General features: G+C 39.5%; 1 protein-coding gene across 1 annotated transcript; it reads left to right on the top strand.

The window, feature by feature from the left end:
• The first annotated feature begins 7,889 nt into the window (after positions 1–7,889).
• On the top strand, positions 7,890–8,192 carry LOC142162643 (uncharacterized). The gene has a single exon (XM_075219016.1). It carries the CDS (start codon positions 7,890–7,892, stop codon positions 8,190–8,192), a length of 303 nt encoding a protein of 100 aa, XP_075075117.1.
• The last annotated feature ends 12,485 nt before the right edge of the window (positions 8,193–20,677 follow it).

Below are 20,677 nucleotides of genomic sequence, written 5' to 3'. Positions count from 1 at the left end.
AAGAAAGATGAAAAAGTGAAGCCCATAAAAGGCCCACTAGCTGTACTTCTCCCTGTCGTTGTAAAAAGTAAAAAACCCACACTTTTAACCTGCCGTCAGAAAAATTTACCGGTCACTTTTCTCACCTCGGGAAGGTCATCTGTCTCGTCTTTCTGACAATAAAAAAAGTAAAGAAAGGTAATTATACAGTTAGGCCCCACTATTTAAAAAAGCCTGTCATATAGCACCACTATTTAACGGAAGCTAACGCCGTTAACGTCCATGTCTTATCAACAAAGTCCTTTTCAAAGTTACTCTCACTCTTTCCTGGCTGTTTTTCATGAGCAAACAGAAATTCAGAATAAAGTAAAGATAAGATTAAAGTATGTCTTATCTTTATGATAATAATAAAATCTGAATAAGGATGGAGTAGTTTCGTTCTTAAAACTGTCAAATTCGTATCAATTCCATCATTTCAATTGTGCCTTTTGTTTTTAGTATTTTGATACTATAATTTAGGTGTAGGGGCTGAATTATAAGCATATTTTAATCCTATAAAGTGTCCCCTTTGTTAAGAGAATGCTCCTTACAGTGAAACATAGTTGCTGTCAAACAGTGCTTTTGCCACTTGGCTTTAGAAAGGAGACACGGACGTCAATTGCAATTGCAAGTTGCAGATGATCAAATGACTAATTAAACTTTTTCGAGTTTCTACTACTATTTCCGTTCAATAATAAATACGAAATATAATAATAATATTAATAATAATTTATAATATAAAACAAGCATGAATATTAGTGTGAGAAAGTCATCCTTTTAAGAATAAAATAAAAATTAATTAAATTTAATTATCAAAATTAAAAGCACTTCTTTTCCGAGAACGGAGGTGAATAAGTATTTAATAACTTGATACATGTCTTTTGCACATGCTTTTATGCTCGATTAGGACATCTTCAACCTTTATCCCATTTTTGTTCCCCAAAATAAGAATTTTTTTATTTTGGGGATAACTTACTCCAACCATTCTCCAAATTTTTTTATATTCTTCCCTCTCTTCTATATTATATAATTATCTTTCATTTCAATTTTATTTTTTTAATTCCATTAAATAAATTTCATCTTTTATTTTTATTAATTTATAATTTTCAATTAAAAAAATTCCATAAAATTTTAAATAATATAATTTGTAAACAATCATTATAGATTAACTAATAATTCAAATAAAAGTGAAATCATTGCGATACAAGATTAATTAAATACATATTACATAACGATAAAATTCATTCGAAATACTACATAAATATTCAACTTCAACCTCTAATAAAATTAACTTACAATTTTACATAAAAATAATAAATGCACGAAAATTAATTTAATGGGTAAAATTAAATATTTTGAATAAAAGCCATTGTTAATATCAATGGGAAAATGCATAAGTACCCCCTAACCTATACCCGGATTCTCAACTACATACTTTTTCTTTGCGGGAATTCTATTACCCCTTAAACTTATTTTAAATGAAATTATTTGCACCCTTAACGCTGACGTGACAGTGTGTGAAAAAACGATTTTCAGATTATTTTTTTTATTCTTTTTTACTATTTTTCTTACTTTTTTTCCTTTTCCTTTTCCTTTTTTCTTTTACTTTTTTCGTTTCTTCTCTAATTCCGGCGGATACTCATTCACTAGCGACTTTGTCTAACCGTTTTTCTTCCAGTTTTTCTTTTTATACAAATTAAACTCTCAAAAAGATCTATTCATAAGCAAAGCAAATGCACTCAGATTTGGGGAAAAATATTCATCATCGAAAAACCTTCCCATGCCGGAAAAAAATGATGTATTAAAATTTTAACAGGAAAAAGTTTTCTTAGCTTATATTCGTTTTTATTTCTTTTGCTCTTCCTCCCACTCATAAATTACACTTTCAAGAAAAAATTATATATATATAAAACAAAACACATTTAGATTGGAATAAAAATCTGTCACCGGAGAAAAAAATCACCGGAAAAATAGTATTTGTGAAATTCCGACGATCACTATTTTATGCCGCCGGTGACCAAAACAAAAAGAAATAGAATGAAATAACCAAAAAAATGAGAATAATAAGAAATAAGAAAAAAGGATAAGAAAAAGAAGAAAGAATAAAAAAAGTACTAAAAATACATGTGGAGGCGCGTGTAGCTCACCACTAGCCAAAAGTTTGGTTGTCTAGTTTTAGGGTGCAAATAATTCCATTTAAAATTCGTTTAGGGGGGGGTAATAGGATTCCCGCAAAGAAAAAATGTGTAGTTGGGAATCTAGGTATAGGTCAGAGGGGTACTTATGCATTTTCTCTTAATATTATAAAGACATTACATAAACATAATTAGGTATATATAAAGAGATAAATTAAAATATTAAATAATAAAATAATAATAAAAAAGTGATGAATAGTAATGGGGGAGATGAATAGTGTACCCCATATTTGAGGGAACACTATTCACCCCCATTTTGGGGACAAAAATGAGGGATGGTTGGAGCTAAATTACCCCAAAAATTGCCCCCATTACGGGGGATGGGAGGTAAGGTTGGAGATGGCCTTATAATGTAAAAATAGCACGGTATAGTCAGTTTTCGGATTGGTCATTCAAAAATAGCAAGTATTTACCAAGTCAATGAAAAATAGCCACTATTTTGCCGCAACACAGACCGGTCCAGTATAATATACTGGAGTTCGGTGCACCTGTGTATGAACTCCAGCATATTATGTTGGACTGGTATACTTTGCTGGCTCCAGTATAATATACTGGAGACTGAAGCACCGGTGTTCCAAACTCCCGTATATTATGCTGGACCAGTATACTTGCTGGAACTCCAGTATATTATGCTGGAGTTCTAGTGTACTTATGCTGGAACTCCATCATATTATGCTGGAGTTCCAACATACTTATCCTGGAACTCCAGTATAATATGCTGGAGTTCCAAGTATACTTATGCTGGAACTCCAGCATAATATACTGGCATACTTTTCGAATTTTAAACAGTGTTTTCGCTCAGATTTATCTTTACACGAAAAGTGGCTAAATTGTGATTACTTTTGAAACTGGGCTATTTTTGAACGATCAGTTGTAAATCTGGCTATTTTTGAATTTCTCCCGATTATAATTGATTAATATGTATATTTACATCAACTTATTGTTTAACTTCAATAAAATAATATAACGCGGCTAAATTTTAATTGATTGTTTAAAGGTCCTTTTATATTGTTATGTACAATCTTTTCTAGCTTTGACTCAAATTAGGACAAAAACTTGTAAATCAAATTTAAAATTAAAATCTTATTGTATTTGGTCATATTACCATGTATGTATTTTTATGAATTCTTAAGTCCTAACGCAAATAGTCTTTGACCCAAATTTGGACATTTTAAAAATGTTGTTTGTTTTTAGATAATTTTTTAAAATTTTGCAGAAAAAGAATTTCACATTTTTGTTCCATTTCTTAAAATAAACTTTCGCAGATATTTTGCTTGTTGAAAAAGTGGTTTTAGTGTGTATTGATATTTAGCTTAAAGCATATATATTTATATTATATCACCTCATGTTTTACTCGTGTTTAGTGGATTTAAGATGTGAAATGTATTGATTTATATTAATTCGTGGTGTTTTTAGGGGTAGGAATAATTTTGTTCCATTTTATATTAATTCGACACTCGAACTTATCATTTTATTAATTGTACGACCATGTATACTTGCGTGTGCATTTTGGAGCAACAAGCTTTTGACACTGTTGCCGGGGACTTGAATATTGACTACTTTCTAGTTTATACTTTAATTGTTTATTTCGTCAAGTCTAACATTACTTGATTGTTTCTCTGCTCTCAGGAACTTTGATTGAATGCGAATGGTCAGAAGCCAGGAAAGACTTCAAGGCTTTGACCCCGAACCTGAGAGAATATTTTATAGGAGGTTGAGGGAAGCAAGGGACACAAATAATCTTCAGGCACTTGTTCAAATCCCTGTGAACATCCAGAGGAGCAACATATGGTTGTTCAGGAGGTGGCGATGCCCAGCATTGCTAATGTCACCTCCAGCATTGTGAAGCCTAGAATCAATGGGCACTTTGAGCTGAAACAGAGTATGATCCAGCTGCTACATGCATATGGGCAATTTATGGGTCTTCCACACGAGGATCCACAATAAAATATCCTGAACTTCTTGGAGATTAGTGATACTTATATAACTAACGGAGTCACTCCAGACTATGTGAGGCTCACACTTTTTCCGTTATCTCTGTTGGGCGAAGCAAAGCGATAGCTAAAGGCAAAACCAACTAATTCTATCACATCATGGAATAATCAAGTAAGGAAATTTTTGGCAAGGTTCTTCCCTTTAGGCAAAATTGCAAAGATCAGAAGTGAGATAGTCGCCTTCAAACAGAAAGCGGGAGAGTCTTTATACTTAGCTTGGGAGAGGTTCAAGAGGATACTCAGAGACTATTGTCATCACAATTAGACAAACAAAGTGTTAGCTCACACTTTCATAGATGGGCTACATCCTAAGACAAAGATTGTGGTAGATGCTGCAGCTGGAGGTCAAGTGTTGGAGAAAAGCTTTGATGAGATATATGCATTATTGAACAAATTCTCCAAAAGCAATCCTGATTGGCAAGGAGAGATGGGCAAACACAGTGCAAAAATCTGCAGGGGTTCTCGAGTTAGATGTTGCCTCTACATTATCAGCGCAGATTTACACATTGACCAACCAAGTCAATCAGATGACCTTGGTTATTAACAAGCAACAAGCCCAGCCAATGCAATAGGTTTAACTGTTTTGTGAAGTATGTGGAGAGGGTCATAAGAGCGACTTATGCCCAGTTAATCCAGAGTCTGTTTGTTTTGTGGGTAATACAAATAGGGGCCAGACAAACCAGTTTGGGAACACTTACAATCCTAACTGGAGGAACCACCCAAACTTCTCTGGGGGTGGAAACCAAGGTGCTCAAAATCAATACATGCCTCAAGTGCCTCAACAACAATATAGACCACCTCAGGCTGAACAACATGCAAACTCGATGAGTCACCTTGAGGAAATGATGAAGAAATTTATAGTTGACCAACATTCCCAAACAACATAGATAATTAAGAAAGTAGTGTCTGACCAGCAGGACCAAGCAGCAGCAATGAGAAATTTGGAGCGACAAATGGGACAACTTGCCAGTACCCAAAATACTCGACTAGTTGGAGCTCTTCCAAGCGATACTGAGGTAAATCCTAAGGCATCTATTAATGCCGTATCATTGAGGAATGTAAGACAGTTAGAAGAAGTCCAGTCGAAAAAGAGAAAATAAGTGACCTTTAATGAGAGTCAACCACTATAGAGGAAAAATCCGAAAAATCAAAAGAGTCAGAGAAGCTAGCTGAAGAGGCGGTGGCTAAGCAACTCCCACCATTAGTTGCGAGGCCACCACTTCCGTTTCCTCAATTATTGTAGAAAGTAAAGGACAATGCCGCATATAAAAAATTTCTTGATATTTTAAAGCAAGTGCAAATAAATATTCCATTGGTAGACATCCTGCAAATACATCAAGGACATAGTGGAAAATAAAAGGAGGTTGACCGAGTTCAAAACTGTGACACTCACTGTCAAAAATTCAAGGCAAGCTACCTCAGAAATTGAAGGATCCAGGTAGTTTCAGTATCCAAATCTCGATTGGTAAGCATGCAGTCGCGCGAGCTTTGTGTGATCTTGGAGCGAGCATCAATTTAATACCGCTATCTGTGTTCAGATAGTTGGGGTTGGGTGAGCTGCGCCCAACAACAGTAATCTTATAGTTGGCTGATCGCTCACTTGCTCATCCTGAAGGAGTGATGGAAGATGTGTTAGTTCAAGTGGGTTCTTTCATATTCCCTGCTGATTTTATTATCTTGGACTACGAGTGGAGGTATTCAATGTGTATAAAACACTCAGATTGTCAGCCCACTATGAAAAGCTATCCATGATTTCTATGGTGGTAAGCGATGCTACGTCATTTTTTACCGTATATGAGCCCCATAGATTCTCTTGAATGAGCTTTAATTGGGGATGAAGAAGACAATGAAGACGAGATGATGAGAAAAATTGAACAAGTACTTAACATGTCTTGCAGTTATGTCCATGGGTTTGAGAGATTTGAGGAGTTGGACAGGCCTGTCACTCTGACCCCTCTTAAGCCATCTATTGAAGAAGATCCAAAGTTAGAACTTAGTCCCTTCCAACACATCTGCGCTATGATTATTTGGGAAACTCTGAGATATTTCCAGTGAATATCTCATCCAGCTTGACTAATGTACAAGAAGAAAAGTTGCTTAGAGGACTTCGCGAGCATAAAAAGAATATTGAGTGGACAATTGCTGACATCAAGGGAATCAGTCCATCGTTTTACATGCATAAATCTTTCTAGAAGATGGACACTGCCTCAATGTTGAGCATCAAACAATATTAAGTCCCATTATGAAAGAAGCTATGAAGAAGGAAGTAATTAAGTGGCTTGATGCAGGTATCATCTTTCCTATCTCTGACAACAACTGGGTAAACCCTGTGCAATGTGTGCCTAAAAAGGGAAGGATGACTGTGGAAGAGAATGGGAAAAATGAACTAATTCCTACTCGCACCATGATGGGGTAGAGAGTTTGCATTGATTACAGAAGGTTCAACAAAGCAACCTGCAAGGACCACTTCCCACTTCCATTCATTGACCAAATATTGGATAGGTTGGCAGGGAAGAAGTTTTTGATTCTGGGAGATGGAGCTCTAGAAGTGAAGTTCCAAACAGTATTGGTTTTCTGCCACTGAGACTGAACATCCGACATGAATATTATTACTTCATTGATGGTTATTCAGGGTACAACCAGATTGTCATATGCCCATATGATCAGGAGAAGACCACTTTTACTTGTCCTTATGGCACTTTTGCCTTCAAGCGAATGTCGTTTGATCTTTGTAATACACCAACCATTTTTCAGAGATGCATGATGGTTATTTTACCGATATGGTGGAAAAATTTGTGGAAGTCTTTATGGGTCTTCTTATGATGGTTGTTTGAAGAATTTGAGCAAGGTGTTAGCCCGTTGTGAAGAAACAAATCTAGTGTTGAATTGGAAAAAAGTGTCATTTTATGGTACAAGAAGGCATCGTATTGGGTTACAAAGTGTCAAGGAGCGGCATTGAAGTTGATAAAGCGAAGGTGGAGGCGGTTGAAAAATTGCCTCCACCCATTTCTGTGGAGGGTGTTCGGAGTTTCTTGGGACATGCGAGATTCTATTAACGCTTTATTAAGGATTTTTCAAAACTTTCTACTCTTTTGTGCGGATTGCTTGAAAAGGATATAACTTTCAATTTTGATGAAGCCTGTCTGAAGGCATAAGAGCTTAAAAAGTAGTTGGTGGCTGCCTCTATTATTGCGGCAAACAGATTGGTCCTTACTATTTGAACTAATGTGTGATGCAAGTGACCATGCTATTGGGGCAGTGCTAGGACAGATGAAGGACAAGATGTTTTATTACATCTACTATGCGAGTAAGACTCTTGATGATGCACAAATGAATTACACCACCACTGAAAAGGAGTTGTTGGCCGTTATGTGGGCCTTTGAGAAATTTCGGGCATACTTGGTGGGAACAAAAGTCATAGTCCATACCGATCATGTAGCAATCAGGTATCTATTTACAAAAAAAAGGAATCAAAGGCTAGATTGATGTGCTGGATTTTGTTGTTGCAGGAATTTGATGTAGAAATACGAGATCGAAAGGGCACAGAGAACCAAGTAGCTGACCATCTATCAAGGCTGGAAAATCATGACCACGTGGAGGAGGGTGGACAAATTAAAGAGGCATTTCCTGATGAGCAACTTTTTTCTATCACCCAAGACCATCCCCATGGTACGCGGACTATATGAATTATCTTGTGAATGGAGTACTTCCTCCTAAAATTGAATCTAAAGCTAGAACGAGGTTTTTACATGATGTGAACTTCTACTACTGGGATGAGCCAAACTTGTACAAGAAGTGTGCTGATCAGTTGATGAGGAGATGCATTCCAAAAAAGGAGGCAGAAATAGTGATGTATGACTGTCATGCATCACCTTATGAGGGCTATCATGGAGGCGATAAAACATCTGCAAAGGTATTACAATCCGGGTTCTTTTGGACAACATTACTCAAGGATGCACGTGCATTTGTTAAGAAGTGTGACTAGTGTCAAAGAACAGAAACAATCACAAAGAGTAATGAGACGCCTTTGAATAACATCTTGGAAGTTGAGATTTTTGATATTTGGGGGATAGATTTTATGGGACCATTCCCATTGTCCAGAGGAAACAAATACATCTTGCTAGCAGTTCACTACGTGTCAAAATGGGTAGAGGCGGTCGTATTGCCAACAAATGATGCCATGGTGATAGCTGCATTTGTGAAGAAGAACATATTTTCGAGGTTTGGGACTCCACGTGCCTTGATTAGCGATGAAGGGAAACAATTTTGCAATTGGTTGTTGAATAACCTTCTAGCTAAATATGGAGTCTGCCATAGAGTTGCTACGACATATCATACTCAAACAAGTGGACAAGCTGAGGTGTCTAATAGAGAAATAAAGAAAATATTAGAGAAGATGGTGAGTGTGAATAGGAACGATTGGGATGCAAACTTAGATGATGCTTTATGGGCATATAGAACTGCATACAAAACGCCAATTAGGGCGTCGCGGTATAAGCTTGTCTATGGGAAGGCATGTCACTTGCTTGTTGAACTTGAACACAAAACATACTGGGCCATTAAAAAGTTTAATTATGGACCTTGAAGATGCGGGAGAGAAAAAACTCTTGCAGTTGAATAAGTTAGATGAGTTCAGCCTGCACTCTTATCAAAATGCTAAGCTTTACAAAGAGAAAACGAAAAGATGGCATGACAAGCGTATCAAGTCACATCACCTCTGTAACGACCCGCCCGGTTGTTTTAAGAATTAATGCCCCGATCCCCTGTTAACTGCTTTTTCCATATTTGTTTTCGCTATTTTGATTTGCTGGGATCTTTGGTTTTAAGTTTCGAAGTGTTTTGGGAGACTTAGTCCCTAAAAGAGAGTTAAGCTTTAAAATTTGGACCGTAATTGGAGCAGTATGAAGACAGCCTCGGAATGGAATTCCGTTAGTTCTATTAGCTCTGTTGGGTGATTTAGGGCTTTGGAGAGTGTTCGAATTGTGTTTTGGAGGTCCATAGCTTATTTAGGCTTGAAATGCCGAAAGTTGAATTTATGAAGTTTCCGGTTTGATAGTGAGATTTTGATATTAGGGTCGGAATGAAATTCCGGAAGTTGGAGTAGCTCCGTAGTGTTGAATTTGACATGCTTGCAAAATTTTAGGTCATTTGGACGAGGTTTGATAGATTTTTTGATCGAAAGTGTAATTTGAGAGTTTTTGGAGTTCTTAGGCTTGAATCCGATGTTAAATTAGTGTTTTAATGTTGTTTTGAGTGTTTCGAAAGTTGAAATAAGTTTGAATGATGTTTTAGAATTGGTTGGCATATTTGAATGAGGTCCCAGGGGCCTTGGGTATGTTTCAGATGCTCAACGGGTCATTTTTGGACTTAGGTGTACAACAAATTTGCTGGTTTTTCTATTGCAGACTTTTGGCCTTCGCGTTCGCGAAGGGGAGATCACGTTTGCGAAGGCTGGCCAGGGGAAGTATTGCGGATGCAAGGAGCAGAGCGCGTTCGTGAAGAGGAAAGGCGGAGCAGTTGGGGACCCCATGAAATTTCTCTACGCGTTCGCGAGTATTGGGTCGCATTCGCGAAGGTCCTGAAGCTGAAGCTACGCATTCGCGAGTGAAACCTCGCATTCGCGAAAGAGGAAGTTGGCCAGTAGGATTTTTGTGCATCGCGTTCGCGTTAGTAGTTTCGCATTCGCGAAGCAAAACACGTCTGGACAGAACTTAAATTTTAAAATCGAGGGTTTTGAGTTCATATCACAAAATTGAATTGGGGAGCTCGGCGGGAGACAAATTTTGGGAAGATTTTTGGAGGGAGTTTGCAGGTAATGATTCTTAAATCCTTTTTCCTTATAACCAATTAATACAAACGTGAATTCATCATCTAATTTCGGATTTGGGATGAGAAATTGGGGAAAATTTTGGAAAAGTTCTTAGAACTAATTTTTGAGTTTTAATTGGGGATTTGACATTGGATTTGGATAATTTTGGTATAAATAAACTCATGAAAGTATGGGGTTTCTGAGTTTGTAAATTTTACCTGATTCCGAGATGTGGGCCCGAGGGGCATTTTAGTCATTTTACCTAATTTCACGTGTTAGCTTAGAAATAATTAGTGGAATTAGTTACTTGAAGTTATATTTACATTATGCAATTGATTTGAATAGATTTGGGCCATTTAGAGTCGAGTACTCGTGGCAAAAGTGTAGTTTCGGGTTGATTTTGAGTCAGTTCGAGGGAAGTGGCTTGCCTAACCTTGTGTGGGGGAACTCCCTTAGGATTTGGTATTGTTGATATTTGAAATGCGTTGTACGTGAGGTGACGAGTGCGTGCTTGTGCTAATTATTGAAAATCTTGTTTTCATTAAGTAACTTTAATTGTGTTTTCCCTTCCTGTTTATTCTACTTTAAATCAAGCCTGTTGTTAGCTTAGGGAATCATGTCTAATTGCCTTAATTGTTTTATTTTCTCAAACTGCCTTATTTGGACTATGTGAAACATGCTAGGGTAGAAATACCTGTTTTACCTTGGTGTGAAATTGAATTTAATTGAGTATTCTTCGTGTTGTTGCTGCGAGTTTACTTTGGGACTATGAGATGGTATCCCAAGAGATCCCCTGCACATATATATTGATTTGGACTGTAGTGCGGGATACCAAGAGATCCCCAGCACATATTGAGGATACTAAGTGATCCCTGAGATACATATTGAGGATACTAAGAGATCCTCAGGATACTGAGAGATCCCCGACACACATATTGAGGATACTAAGAGATCCTTGGGATACTGAGAGATCCCGGGTTGTTATCTCTGTGTTGAGTTGTACTCCTTTCCGTGATTATGTTGTCTCTATTATAGTTGCTGTTGTTCTTTCTATTCTATGTTATTTCTTACGGTTGCACTTAATTTTACTGTCTTATTCTATACTATTATACCTTATATTTCATTTAATCTCTGTAGGGCCCTGACTTTCCTCGTTATACCCAATCAAGGTTAGACTTGGCACTTACTAAGTACCGCTGTGGTGTACTCATGCCCTTTCTGCGCATATTTTTCATGTGCAGATCCAGGTACTTCCACGCAGTCTTATCATCCTTGAGGTGAGGTGCTTTTGTAGAAACTTCGAGGTATATCTGCCGCGTACGCAGACCGAGGAGCCCTTTTCTATTTTCTGTACTAGTAAGCCCTTTTGTATTTTCCTTGTTGATAGATATTTCTAGAGTTAGAGCTTTTTATGTAAACTCTTAGCTTGTGATTCATGGGGTTTCGGATTTTGGGAGTGTTAGGTTGAGATTTTGTAGTGTTATATGCCAGACGACATCTTAAACACTATTTTATTTTGTTATCTTAGTTTTTAATTATTTTCTTTCTGCAATTATTTTCTTTTCCGCATTTGTTAGGCTTACCTAGACGTAAAGACTAGGTGCCGTCATAATAGTTCACGGAGGGCGAACTAGGGTCGTAACAAGTTGGTACCAAAGCACTAGGTTCATAGGAGTCATGAATCACAAGCCGGTTTATTAGAGTCTCGTGGATCGGAACGGAGACGTCTGTACTTGTATACGAGAGGCTATGTAACTGTTAGGAAAATTCCAATTCTTTTGACTTTCTTGTCGTGCGAGATTCTTGACATTACCAATTCTAAAACTCTGTCTTTCATTCTCTCACAGATGGTGAGGACACGTGCCACCGGAGATGACCAGGCACCCGCACCCCCTACTAGAGCCATCAGAGGTCAGGGCCGGGGTAGAGGCCGGGGACGTGTATGTAGTGCAGCTAGAGCACCCGCGCGAGCTGCCACCGAGGTGCCACCAGCAGTTCCAACCGGAGTCCAGGCACCTGATACGCCTACTGCTACTACTACTCCAGCACTTCAGGAGACATTAGCATAGTTCCTAAGCATGTTTGGTACATTAGTTCAGGCGGGGTTGATTCAGGTTGTGCCAAGTACTTCACAAGTCAGGGGAGGGACCCAGACTCCTGCCTCCCCCACTTTAGATCAGCGAGTTCACATTGGTCATGTTCCAGGTGTTATGGCGACACAACCTATGGTCCCAGTTTAGTGGGTGGTGAGGATCTCTCGCCGAGTAGAGGACAAGTGGGTCCAGGAGAGAGAGGACAGACGAGGTCAAGAGGGAGAGTATAGAGAAGTGAGGAGACCTCGTAGACTGGAGAGACCCACTGGTCCTTATTTTGGAGGAAGACTACAGCATGGTATAGGTTTTGTGGGTTAGCCAGCTCAGTTTGCATCTCAGGCTTCACACAGTGTTTCAGGTGTTCAGGGGTCCCAAGGTACCCGTACAGTATAGTTCCCACTGCCACATCAGCTGTGAGGTTGTTTTGAGTGTGGTGACACACGCCATGTGGTGAGGTATTGCCCTAGACTTGGGAGGAGTGCACCTCCATAGACTTCTCAGCCACAACGTGCCCCGTAGAGTTCTCAGGCAATGGTTACAGCTCCAGTCGCTACCCCACCTACTCAGCCAGCTAGAAGTGGAGGTCAGGGAGGTAGAGGTCTCCTTAGAGGGGGAGGCCAGGCCAGGCCAGATATTATGCCCTTCCTGCTCGTACTGAGGCTGTCGCCTCTGATTCTGTCATCATAGGTATTGTCCTGGTTTGTCATAGAGATGCATCAGTTTTATTCAATCCAGGCTCCATCTATTCTTATGTGTCTTCTTATTTTGCTCCGCATTTGGGTATATCTCGGTATTCTTTTGAGTTCCCTGTTTATGTTTCTACTCCTGGGAGATTCTCTTGTTGTGGACTGCGTTTATCGGTCGTGTGTGGTTGCTCTTAGTGGTTTTGAGACCAGAGTCGATTTATTATTGCTCAACATGGTAGATTTTGATGTTATCTTGGACATGGACTGGTTGTCGCCCCATTATGCTATTCTTGATTGTCACGCCAAAACTGTAACACTGGCTATGCCAGGTGTACCGCGAGTAGAGTGGAGAGGTACCTTAGATCATACTTCCAGTAGAGTTATTTCTTTCCTTAAGGCTCAACGTATGGTTAAGAAGGGGTGTGATGCGTATATAGCTTATGTGAGAGATGTCAATATTGATACCCCTACAGTTGATTCAGTCCCATTAGTACGAGATTTTCCTAATATGTTTCCAACTGATCTTCCAGGCTTGCCGCCCGATAGAGATATTGATTTTGGCATTGATCTATTGCTGGGAACTCAGCCCATTTCTATTCCTCCATATCGTATGGCGCCTCCTGAGTTGAAGTAGTTGAAGGATAAGTTATATGAATTGCTTGATAAGGGTTTCATTCGGCCTAGAGTATCACTTTGGGGTGCTCCTGTCTTGTTTGTGAAGAAAAAGGATGGTTCTATGCGTATGTGCGTTGATTATCTCTAGTTGAACAAAGTTACAGTGAAGAACCGTTATCCCTTTCCACGTATTGATGATCTGTTTGACAAGATTCAGGGCGCACGAGTGTTTTCTAAGATTGACTTGCGTTCAGGTTACGATCAGTTGAAGATTCGGGAGTTAGATATCCCGAAAACTTCTTTTAGGACTCGGTATGATCATTACGAGTTCCTTGTTATGTCATTTAGGCTGACCAATGCCCCATCAGCCTTTATGCATTTGATTTACAATGTGTTTTGACCATATCTTGACTCGTTCGTTATTGTTTTTATTGATGATATTCTGGTGTATTCTCGGAGTCGGGAAGATTATGAGCAGCACCTGAGGACTGTGCTTCAGACTTTGAGGGAAAAGAAGCTATATGCAAAGTTCTCGAAATGTGAGTTTTGGTTGGATTTCGTGGCATTCTTGGGCCATGTGGTATTGAGTGAGGGTATTTAGGTGGATCCGAAGAAAGTGAAAGCAGTGCAGAGTTGGCCAGACATCCCCAGCTATAGAGATCTGCAGTTTTCTTGGCTTGGCGGGTTATTAACATCGATTTGTTGAAGGGTTTTCATCTATTGCAGCCCCTATGACCAGGATGACCCAGAAGGGTGCTCTATTCCAGTGGACGGAAGAGTGTGAGGCGAGTTTTCAGAAGCTCAAGACAGCTTTGACTACAACCCTAGTTTTGATATTACCTATAGGTTCGGGGTCTTATATTGTCTATTGTGATGCCCCAAGGATTGTCCTTGAAGCGGTATTGATGCAGGATGGTAGGGTGATTGCCTACGCATACAGATAGTTGAAGGTACATGAGAAGAATTATCCTGTCCCTGACCTCGAGTTAGCTGCTATTGTTCACGCCTTGAAGATCTGGCGTTATTATTTGTACGGTGTGCCTTGTGAGATTTATACTGACCACCGGAGTTTGCAGCATCTATTCAAGCAGAAGGATATTAATTTGCGTTAGAGGAGGTGGTTAGAGTTGCTGAAGGACTATGATATTACTATTTTGTATCACCCGGGCAAGGCCAATGTGGTGACCGATGCTTTGAGTCGCCGGGCAGAGAGTTTGGGAAGTTTGGCCTATTTTCCAGCAGCAGAGAGACCTATGGCGATGGATGTTTAGGCCTTAGCCAGCCAGTTTGTGAGATTGGATCTTTCGGAGCCCAGTCGGGTTCTAACTTATGTGGTTTCTCGGTCTTCATTATTTGATCGTATCAGGGAGCGTCAGTTTGATGACCCTCATTTGCTTGTCCTCAAGGACAAGGTTCATCACGGTGATGCCAGAGATGTGACTATTGGTGATGATGGGGTATTGAGGATGCAAGGTCGGATTTGTGTACCCAATGTTGATGGACTTCGGGAGTTGATTCTAGAGGAGGCCCATAGTTCGCTGTATTCCATTCATCTGGGTGCCGTGAAGATGTACCAGGATTTGAGGCAACACTATTGGTGGATGCGGATGAAGAAAGATATAGTTGGGTTTGTAGCTCGGTGTCTCAATTGTCAGCAGGTAAAGTATGAGCACCAGAGACTGGGTGAGTTGCTTCAGTAGATGGAGATTCCATAGTGGGAGTGGGAGCGGATCACCATGGACTTTGTAGTTGGGCTCCCACAGACTTTGAGGAAATTCGATGCCATTTGGGTGATTATGGATCGGCCGACCAAGTCCGCGCACATCATTCCTGTGTGTACTACCTATTCTTCGGAGCTATTGGCAGAGATTTATATCCAGGAGGTTGTTCGCCTGCATGGTATTCCAGTTTCTCTCATTTCAAATAGAGGTACTCAGTTCACATCACGGTTCTGGAGGGCCGTATATCATGAGTTGGGTACTCGAGTGGAGTTGAGTACAACATTTCACCCTTAGACGGACGGACAGGCCAAACACACTATTCAGATTCTTGAGGATATGCTCCATGGGTGTGTGATTGAGTTTTGAGGGTCTTGGGATCAGTTCTTGCCGTTGGCGGAGTTTGCCTACAACAACAGCTATCATTCCAACATTCAGATGGCATCGTACGAGGTTTTATATGGTAGGCGACGTAGATCCCTGGTGGGTTGGTTTGAGCCGAGTGAGTCTAGATTATTTGGAACTTACTTGGTTCAGGATGCTTTAGAGAAGGTTAAGGTGATTCAGGATAGACTCCGTACAACCCAGTCCAAAAAGAAGAGTTACGCGGACCGGAAGGTTCGTGATATTCCTATATGGTTGGAGAGCGGGTTCTGCTTTGGGTTTCGCCTATGAAGGGTGTTATGAGATTTGGGAAGAAAGGGAAATTAAGTCCGAGGTTTATTGGTCCCTTTGAGATATTGCGGCGTGTTGGAGAGGTTGCTTATGAGCTTGCCTTACCTCCCGACTTGGCAGGAGTTCATCCAATATTTTATATTTCGATGCTCCGGAAGTATCACGGTGATCCGTCGCACATGTTGGATTTCAGTTCAGTCCAGTTGGACAAGGATCTATCTTATATTGAGGAGACAGTGGCAATATTGGACAGGTAGGTTCGAAAGTTGAGGTCGAAGAACATTACATCAGTAAAGGTTCAGTAGCGGGGTTAGCCGGTTGAGGAGGCGATCTAGGAGACCGAGCAGGATATGCACAGCTGCTACCCTCATCTTTTCACTACTTCAGGTATGTCTCTATGCTCGTTCGAGGACGAACGAATGTTTCAGTGTAGGAGAATGTAACAACCCGACTAGTCGTTTTAAGAATTAACGCCGTGATCCCTTGTTAATTGCTTTTCCCGTGTTTGTTTCCGCTATTTTGATTTGCCGGGATGTTTGGTTTTGAGTTTCGGAGTGTTTTGGGACATTTATTCCCTAAAAGAGAGCTTAAGCTTTAAAATTTGGACCACAGTCGGAGCAGTGTGAAGACAACATCGGAATGGAATTCTGTCAGTTTTGTTAGCTCTGTCGGGTGATTTCAGGCTTAGGGGCGTGTTCAGATTGTGTTTTGGAGGTCCGTAGCTTATTTAGGCTTGAAATACCGAAAGTTGAATTTTTGAAGATTCCGGTTTGATAGTGAGATTTTGATACCGGGATCGGAATGGAATTTCGGAAGTTGGAGTAGCTTCGTAGTGTTGAATGTGACGTGCTTGCAAAATTTTAGGTCATTCGGACGAGGTTTGATAGACTTTTTGATCGAAAGCGTAATTTGAGAGTTTATGGAGTTCTTAGGCTTGAATCCGATGTTAAATTGGTTTTTGATGTTGTTTTGAGTGTTCCAAAGGTTGGAACAAGTTTGAATGATGTTTTAGGATTGGTTGGCATGTTTGGTTGAGGTCCCGGGAGCCTCGGGTGTGTTTCAGATGCTTAACGGGTCATTTTGGACTTAGGTGTACAACAGATTTGCTGGTTTTTCTGTTGTAGACTTTTAGCATTCGCGTTCGCGAAGGGGAGATTGCGTTCGCGAAGGCTGGCCAAGGGAAGTATCGCGGATGCGAGGAGCAAAGCGCGTTCGCGAAGAGGAAAGGCAGAGCAGTTGGGGACCCCATGAAATTTCTCTACGTGTTTGCGAGTATTGGGTCGCATTCGCGAAGGTCCTGGAGCTGAAGCTACGCATTCATGAGTGGACCCTCGTGTTCGTGAAAGAGGAAGTTGGCCAGTAGAATTTTTGTGCATCGCGTTCGCGGTAGTAGTCTCACGTTCGTGAAGAAGAACGCGTCTAGACAGAACTTAAATTTCAAAATCGAGGGTTTTGAGTTCATAGCACAAAATTGAATTGGGGAGCTCGGTGAGAGACAAATTTTGGGAAGATTTTCGGAGGGAGTTTGCAGGTAATGATTCTTAACTCCTTTTTGCTTATAACTCAATAATTCAAACGTGAAATCGTTATGTAATTTCGGATTTGGGGTAAGAAATTGGGAAAAATTTGAAAAAGTTCTTAGACCTAATTTTCGAGTTTTGATTGGGGATTTGACATTGGATTTGGATAATTTTGGTATAAATGAACTCGTGAGAGTAGGGGTCTGCATTCGATTTATCGATTCGATTTTGACCCTTATCGATAATTACTTATCGATTATCGATTTGTACATATGCTTATCATTATCGTTTCAATAAGGTTTCGATTTTTTCAATTTCGATTTATCGATTTTAGGGGCTTATCGATTCGTTTATCGATCACACCAATAAAAAAATTTGCGGGATTCCACAGAAAGTATATCGCTATAAACATCCCCAGCTAATATGGACAAAAAGAAGCTAAAATAAGACGAACACCATTTATAACATAAAAATTGTGTCAACAAGCACATGCAACAAAAGTAAAGTAAGGGATCAAATGTATGCCGCCAATACTCCAACAATATAAAAAAAACAAAATACATTATCACAGCTAATTCTGTTTTCCATTAATTTGAACTTCATTCCCTTGATCTTTAAATATGATCATTCCTTAAATGTGGTAGAGGAAATAATAGGGTTAGAGACTTAGGGTAAAGGAAAGGGTATTATAGAATAAGGGTAAATTTTTTTTTTTTGTCTTTTTAGTATATCTTATCGGTTTATCGATAAACCGATAACCGAAAGGGACAAAATCGAAATCGAAATCGATAATTCGATACGGAAAATTTTGAAATCGAAATCGATAAATCGATATCGAATAATCGATTCGATTTATCGATAAATCGATTCGAATGCACACCCCTACGTGGGAGTATGAGGATTCTGAATTTGTAAATTTTACCTGATTCTGAGATGTGGGTCCAAGGGGCATTTTGGTCATTTTACCTAATTTCGCGTTTTAGCTTAGAATTAATTAGTGGAATCAGTTACTTGAAGTTATATTTATATTATGCAATTGATTTGAATAGATTTAGGCCATTTGAAGTCGAGTACTCGTGGCAAAAGCGTAGTTTCGGATTGATTTTGAGTCGGTTCGAGGTAAGTGGATTGCCTAACCTTGTGTAGGGGAACTCCCCTTAGGATTTAGTATTGTTGATATTTGAAATGCCTTGTATGTGAGGTGACGAGTGCATACTTGTGTTAATTGTTGAAAATCCTATTTTCATTAAGTAACTTTAATTGTGTTTTCCCTTCTTGTTTATTCTACTTGCAATCAAGCCTGCTGTTAGCTTAAGGAATCATGACTAATTGCCTTAATTGTTTTATTTGCTCAAACCGCCTTATTTGGACTATGTGAAACATGCTAGGTTAGAAATACCTGTTTTACCTTGGTGTGAAATTGAATTTAATTGAGTATTCTTCGTGTTATTGCTGCGTGTTTACTTTGGGACTACGAGACGGTATCTCGGAAGATCCCCTACACATATATATCGATTTTGACTGTAGTGCGGGATACCAAGAGATCCCCAGCACATATTGAGGATACTAAGAGATCCTTGGAATACCGAGAGATCCCCAACATACATATTGAGGATACTAAGAGATCCTTGGGATATCGAGAGATCCCCAACATACATATTGAGGATACTAAGAGATCCTCGGGATATTGAGAGATCCCTGACATATGAGGATACTAAGAGTTCATAGGGATACTGAGAGATCCCGAGTTGTTATCTCTGTGTTGAGTTTTACTCCTTTCCGTGATTATTTTGTCTCTGTTATAGTTGTTGTTGTTCTTTCTATTCTATGTTATTTCTTACGGTTGCACTTAATTTTACTGTCTTATTCTATAATGTTATACCTTATATTTCATTTACTGTCAGTAGGGCCCTGATTTTCCTCATCACTACCCAACCGAGGTTAGACTTGGCACTTACTAAGTACCGCTGTGGTGTACTCATGCCCTTTCTGCGCATGTTTTTCATGTGCAGATCCAGGTATTTCCATTCAGTCTTATCATCCTTGAGGTGAGGCACTTTTGTAAAGACTTTGAGGTATATCTGCGGCGTTCGCAGACCGAGGAGTCCCTTTCTATTTTCTGTACTAGTATATCCCTTATGTATTTTCCTTGTTGATAGATATTTATATGGTTAGAGATTTTTATGTAAACTCTTAGCTTGTGATTCATGGGGTTCCAGATTTTGGGAGTGTTAGGTTGAGATTTTGTACTGTTGTATGCCAGGCGGCATCTTAAACGTTGTTTCATTTTGTTATCTTAGTTTTTAATTATTTTCTTTTCGCAATTGTTTTCTTTTCCGCATTTGTTAGGCTTACCTAGTCGTAGAGAGTAGGTGCCGTCACGATAGTTCACAGATGGCGAACTGGGGTCGTGAAAACCTCGAACTAGGCCAACATGTACTATTGTTCAATTTTAGGTTCAAGTTTTTTCCGGGGAAGTTAAAATCGAGATGGTCAGGTCCATTTGAGGTGGTAAGAGTCACTTCTTATGGTGCAATTGAGCTGCGCGCTTATCATGGTAAAAGAAATTTTTTAGTGAATGGACACAGAGTCAAGCACTACTGGGGTGGAACGTTGATCATGAGAAAACCAAAGTAGTACTCGCTGATGAGTAAGTGAGGCCTTGCATCGTGCGACGACATTAAATTAGGCGTTTGTTGGGAGACAATTCAATTTTATTGCTTTCCTAGCTTAGTTTTTAATTTTTGTTTAGTTAGAGTAGACTAGAATTTGCATTTTCTTTGTAGACATATAACTTATAGGTAGAATAGTGTGGGACATGTAAATTGGATATATAAAGTGCTCGGGGGATCGGGATTTTATATAAAAAAAATAGAAAAATTATCGAAACAGCGCCCAGTCCAGCACCCCACGCTTCCTGGGGCACCATTTCCAGTGTGTTCGAAGCCCCTAGCGCCAAGCCTAGTGTGGGGCGTTGGGATGGGGGGGTGCATGTAAGTTATTTAATTTTTTTCCATTTTTTTTCTTTTTGGTTTTTAAATTAATACCCATACCTATATAAACCCGACTCATATACCCATTTATACTAACATGATAACTCACCTTATAACCCATACCCATCCCCAACTCAAATTAAAACATAACTCAATTATACACCTCCCTCCCCATCTCACCTGTAAAAAAGCACTCTCTCTAAAAAAACCTCTTCTACCGCGTTTCTTCTTCCCTCTCTCTCTCAAAATTTCTCAAGCTCCTCTCTTGCTCTCATCCTAAATCCTACAGGTATGTCTTTTTTTTTTTCTTCTTCTTCTTCTCCTTTTAATAGGTAGATGACAAGGAACATCCCATCTCCCA

Source organism: Nicotiana tabacum, chromosome 1 (genome assembly GCF_000715075.1).
Source record: "Nicotiana tabacum cultivar K326 chromosome 1, ASM71507v2, whole genome shotgun sequence".
NCBI lineage: Eukaryota > Viridiplantae > Streptophyta > Magnoliopsida > Solanales > Solanaceae > Nicotiana > Nicotiana tabacum.
This window is presented reverse-complemented; position numbering and strand designations above follow the sequence as displayed.